Consider the following 6,000-nt stretch of genomic DNA (forward strand, 5'->3'; position numbering starts at 1 on the left):
GGGAGAGACAGAGAGAAACACCGATGTGAGAGAGACACATCGATTGGTTGCCTCCTGCATGCCCCCTTCCAGGGCTGCGGAGGAGCCTGCAACCAAGGTGCATGCCCTTGACCGGAATCACACCCAAGACCCTTCAGGCCACAGGCTGACACTCTATCCACTGAGCCACACTGACCAGGGCCCAAATTCTGAGACTCTCTGAAAAAACACTGACAAAGACAAAGTGAGAAAACTTTTAGGAAAATTCTTTCATCAGACCTCCAGCCTGGGTGCTGGACTCATTCAGCAAAGGTTTATTGAGCACCTATGTAAGCCATGTGTCCTTCTAAGCCCTTGGGGGACTTGAAGGTCCTGGGTGCCTTCCAGAAGCTTCCATGTCAGCTTTGTCACTTTTCTCCAGTTTATTGTTCCTCTCTTCCTCTGCAGTGGATATGCAGCACCTGTTCCAAGGGTCAGAGCAGATCTCCCCCTTCCTCTCACCACCGTGGCAGAAAAAGAGTCTGCAGGTTCCATGTTGCATCATGCAGATAATATTTCGAATTCCAGGTGGGATATCGCCTGTGGACACAATAGAAGAGAGTTGATATTTCCTTCACACAGAGAATGAAGGCGGAGCCCAGCCCACAGCCCAACTCCAGGAGGTGACTGTATTTTCACAGCGTTGACTTTCTCGGAACAAGCTCCAGGCTTCCTGAGCTCCAGTTTCCCAGCTTTAAAACAGGAACAATAAGCTATACCTCAAAGTGCCACCTGGACCTGTCCATTTTATTCCAGATTATTAGGGTCTGACTGGTTCCAACCTCTCTGGGCACAATGTGAGCTAACGCATTAGGGAGGGCAAAGGCAGTTTGGGTGACCGGAGTGGAAGAATGGAGGGTGGGTCTTGGTCACCAGGAAACTTGGAAATAGTTCTGACCCTCAGTTTGTGGCCCAATTTTCATTTTTATATCCTACAGTGAAAGGCAGAAAATAAAGCCTCTCTCCTCACCCTTACTTGTGTGTGTGTAGGTCAGGCACAAGCACCTTATGTCCCCATTAAGAAAACATTTCATATTTGTCACAAGAAAAAAAATTGTAGCTATGTGAAGCAATGGATGTTAATGAGACATGTCTGGTAAATATTTCACAATATACACAAATAGCAAATCATTGCATTATACACCTGAAACCAATATAATGTTATAGGTCAATTTTACCTCAAAAATAATAAAAACCATTTGCCATTTGGAATGAGAGAATTAAAAAAAAAGGTCGTATGTCAGGCCTTCAAATGCCAACTGTCATGACTAAAAAGACACACACCTAAACTAAAGAGACACCACCCCACCCTCCCACCCCGACTCCCCCGCAGTGTACGTCTGGCACGATTAGAAACCTCGCATGTGTCTTGGCCACAAGGAGGCATGGCTGGGGTCCTGCCTCAGTCAGCTCCATTCAGGTTTGGGGAGGACAGTGAGGTGAGCAGACAGCCCATGTCTAACGAAGGTGGAGGGTCCAGAGCCTAGTGACCTGGAGAATGGATTCTGGTCTTGCTGTTACAATAATGAACTATTTCTCCATGGACCTTTCATTTCACCGTCCCTGCCTCCGTTTGCCCATCTGTCAAATGGGCCCCGTGTGACTGACTACCAGGCCCGTAATTGTCCATCGCACAGCAGAACGTGAGTCAGAAGGTTTTCTCTCCCTGGAGAGTGAGGAGCTGTCCCTGGGGGTCCCGTCCTTCCTGGCTCTGCCAGGAACACCTGCCCTTGCCTTCTAAAGGCCTCACCCTGCAGTGCCCGCTTCCTGGCTGTCCCAGAGCAGAGTGCCCTGTGCCTTTGGCAGGATCCTGATTTCACATCTGTCTTTAAAACACTCTTCACAGGGGAGATGAAAACAGCCCAGAGCTGAGCCCTGGGGAGGAGGGGAGAAGGGGGCGGGGGGGTACCTGCACCTTAACCCCGTGCAGACACACAGCCCTGTGGGGACATGTCTGTGAGTTCCTGCAGCCTCCCCAGCCTTCTCGGCCTGTCCCAGCCTCCTCCTTGGTCCAACAGGGTTACCTGAGTTCATCAGGACCAGGCAGTGGAGAACAGCGAGAAGAAAGAGGACCTTCATGAGGCTAACTCCTCGCGTGCCCAGCCCTCCTGCGAATGGATGACGGTGCGGAGGAGCGGAGAGCAGCCGGGCTCAGATGGCCCTTATAGGGTTTGGGCCACACGTCAGCCCTGAGCACGTTTACCTGGTCCACTGAGTACGGCTGTGGGCAGAGGGTTCAGGACGCTCTTCTGCCTAAAAATAGATAGGCTTTCCGTGCTCAGAGGAGGGGGCTGACCAGCCCTGAGTGAACAGGTGACGTGGGAAAGGAGCCTGCAGCCTGGAGCGATGTCTTAGCCCCCGGTTCTGGGTTCCGTGACAGGTCAGAAACATGCAGACGGCTTGCCTGCCTCCAGAAAGTGGACACCAGATGCTCTCAGACACACTCCCGACAGACAGGCCCACATGCCCAAAGGCACAGGGTCAAGGCCATCTATGGAGCCTCGTCCAGCACAACCACCGACCAAACAGACGTGAGTCACAGCAGAGTAATTGGGCCCTGGCACCCCCACAGAAGTGGGGACAGAATCCCACAGTGGTGCAGGGCCCAAACATTTGCTAGCTTAAGAAAGGGGGGAAAAGCCCAATACAACATACAGTATTATTTTTAAAATGTGGTAAACCAAATCTGTATGCGAAAAATCAAGAAATTGTCTGTTCTGGGGAAGAGGGTAGATTCTTCTCTCATTGGACAAAGTCTTCTTCTTTTTTTGTTTTTTATTAACCCTCACTCGAGGGTATTTCTCCATTGATTTTTAGAGAGCGTGAAGGCAGGGGAGAGATACACAGAGAGAAACTTTGATGTGAGAGAGACATATCAATTGATTGTCTTCTTCTACTTCAGAGAAGAATAAACCTCCAATTAATAAATCTGTTTATTATTTAAAGTTCTTTTCTTTTTAAAATATATTTTTATTGATTTCAGAGAGGAAGGGAGAGGGAGATAGAATCATCAATAATGAGAGAGAATCATTGATTGGCTGCCTCCTGCAAGGCCCTTACTGGAGATCAAGCCCGAAACCCGAGCATGTGCCCTGACTGGGAATAGAAACAGGGACACCTCAGTCAACACTCTATCCACTGAGCCAAACCAGCTAGGGCTGAAGTTCTTTTCTTAAGGAGCATTTGTTCTCACACATCTCTGGAACCTCCCACTGTAAAAAGGTCATAAGCAGTTCGCTTTGCCCCTTGGGATTATAATTATAATTCTTCATGCTCCTTGCGGATGGAGAAGGCATAACTAGCTATGAGAAACAAGAACTATTGTTTGGTAAAAATACTGCAACCTATCTATCCAAGTATAAGAGTCATTTTAGAAAGGTACCTTAGTGGATGAGATAATGAAAAGTAGGCTTTATGCTTTGCATTCATTCTCACTATTTATACTGATTTAGAAAAGATTGAAGATTTTTTTCCCTAGCAGTGAAGCCACAGCTCAAATGTTGTGAAGTGATAGTTGGGAAATTGTTTTCTGTATAGTTTGGAAATGCTGAGCTATGTTGGAGAGTCAGCTCATTTGGGGGAGAAATAAATGAATACTGTCAGGATTTATCATCCATAAATTCCATACATAAGTTTGTTTCCCAGTCACAGACCTGGAAGGCAACGTCTAAGGAAGAATTTCATGAATAGTTCTGGAGACTCGGGCGTGCCAATCCCAGGAAGACAAGCTAGAAAGTCAAGCTCCCTGACTAAGCCCATTAATCTGGTCTTAGGTTCACATGTTCATGAAATTGTGGGTTGAAAGGAACCAAGGCTCAGTTTGTTCCAATACAGAAGAAAATTATCCTGGTGGGCATGATCTCCACATAAAAGAAGATGAAACAAGGAGAGATAAAAGATACACTTAGGCTTGCAAACATTTGACAGTCGTAAAAACATTCATGTATATTAAAAGAAAATCTTGATTCAATTCAACAATTATTAGACAAACAACCCAATTAAAAAATCAAATGGGCAAAGGACTTGAGTAGACATTTCCTCAAAGAAGAAATACAGACAGCCAACAAACATGCTCGACATCGATAGTCCTTAGGGAAATGCGATTGAAACCACAAAGAGATCCCACTTCCCGTGTACTGGACGGCCATGAGAAAACAACTATGAAATGGAAAACAGCAAGTATAACAAGGATGTGGAGAAATGGGCACCTCATCCATTGCTGCTGGGGATGGAAACAGTGCAGCCACTATAGAAAAGCTTGGTGGCTCCTTAGTAAGTCAAACATAGTTATCACATAAGCTAGGTAATAACTATATCGACATATACAATAACAGCAGATATTCAAATAACAACTTGTACGTGAATGTCCACAGCACTGCTATTCACAATAGCCAAAAAGTGGAAGAACCCGAATGTCCATCAGCTGATGAATAGGTAAACAAACGGTGATGCGATCATACACTGGGGTGTCATTCAACAATAATAGGGGATGAAGGACTGATACATGCTCTCACGGGAATGAACCTTGAAAACACTCTGTTGAGCAAATTAAGATGGACAGGAAAGGCCACATGTTGTGTGACCCGATTTCTATGAAATGTGCAGAACCAGCAAATCCACTGGATGGGAAGCAGATCCGTGATTGCCAAGGGCTTGGAGGGAGGGGATTGGTGAGTGTGAGCTCACTGGGTGATAAAATGTTCTGGAACGAGGCAGTGATGGTGGTTGCCCAACATTGTGAATGTAGGTAAATGCCCCTGAATTGCACACTTTGAAGTAGCAAATGTTTGTATTATGTGTATGTTATTACAACGAAAAGAGAAAACCTTGAGGATTTTTGAAATCACATAATATCAGAACAGAAGGGAGCCCTGAACAATTGTGCTGTTACAATTTCCCTCCTTTTAAAGAAAGTGACTCGCCAAAATGGTTCATTCCAGTTTTAGGAACCAGCCTTTGAACAGCTACAGGGGTTTCTAAATGCAATGAGCGGTAATGCCATGTGGACACACCCGGGCAGGCACAAACTACCCACCACCATGCCCAATACAACACCTGCAGATTGTATCTGTGAAACCCAAGATAAAACCCTTTCACCTTCAACGTTATGTCAATAGGGGGCAGGCAAGACATGGTTCTTACTGGACTTGGGGGAAATGCCTCCCTGAGATAATTAATTAAAAACCCATAAAGAGAAAAGGACTGGGTGTCAGCCACATTTTCAAAGTAAAAAAAAAAAATTCACTGATCTTTTAAAATGAAGAATGTATCAAAACCAGTACAATAGCCTCTAAAGTCTTATAAATGTGACAGCCTCTCTGGCCAGATTCTTCATCTCTCTGGGTGGTGGATTCTTCTATCTGCAGAGTAAAGTGCTGTGATTGTAGGTCTCTTAGAGTCTGAAAGTTATGCAGTTCTTTGATTCTATCTATACGGTGTATCTTACCTAATAATAGACAAACATGCAAATTGACCGTACCTTTGCTACCCCCCAAGCCACGCCCACCAGCCAATAAGAGCGACTATATGCAAATTAACCCAACCAAGATGGCGGCCGGCAGCCACGGAGCTAGAGCAAGCAGGAGGCTTGGTTGCCCCAATGATGGAGGAAGCCAAGTTTCCCACCTGCTGCGGCCTCCACTCAAGGCAACAAAGTTTCAATTATAGAAGGTAAATAAACCCCAGATACCTGCTTCCAGCCACCATGGCCACGGAGCTGGAGCGAGCAGGAGGCTGAGGAAGCCAAGCTTCCTGGCCCACTGTTGCCTCTTCTCAAGGCAACAAAGTTTCAATTATAGAAGGTAAATAAACCCCAGATACATGCTTCCAGTCGCCATGGCCACGGAGCTGAAGCAAATAAAAAAAAAACACACAAAAAAAGGAAAGGCTGGGAGCTTCGGTCGCCGGGGGGCTTGGTCAGTCTGAAAACAGCCATCAGCCCCTCACCCAGGCTGGCCACGCACCCCAGTGGGAACCCCCACC

The 6,000-nt window shown here is 46.3% G+C and overlaps 1 protein-coding gene across 1 annotated transcript; it reads right to left on the bottom strand.

The window, feature by feature from the left end:
• Nucleotides 1-325: 325 nt before the first annotated feature.
• Nucleotides 326-2,097, bottom strand: LOC102244101 (sperm-associated antigen 11-like). The gene is made up of 2 exons (XM_005880756.1): nucleotides 2,043-2,097; nucleotides 326-558 (listed from the first exon to the last, which is right to left on the bottom strand). The coding sequence occupies exons 1-2, from the start codon at nucleotides 2,095-2,097 to the stop codon at nucleotides 326-328; spliced, it is 288 nt and encodes a 95-aa protein (XP_005880818.1).
• Nucleotides 2,098-6,000: the final 3,903 nt, after the last annotated feature.

The sequence above is a fragment of the Myotis brandtii genome, unplaced genomic scaffold (assembly GCF_000412655.1).
Source record: "Myotis brandtii unplaced genomic scaffold, ASM41265v1 scaffold651, whole genome shotgun sequence".
Taxonomy (NCBI): Eukaryota; Metazoa; Chordata; class Mammalia; order Chiroptera; family Vespertilionidae; genus Myotis; species Myotis brandtii.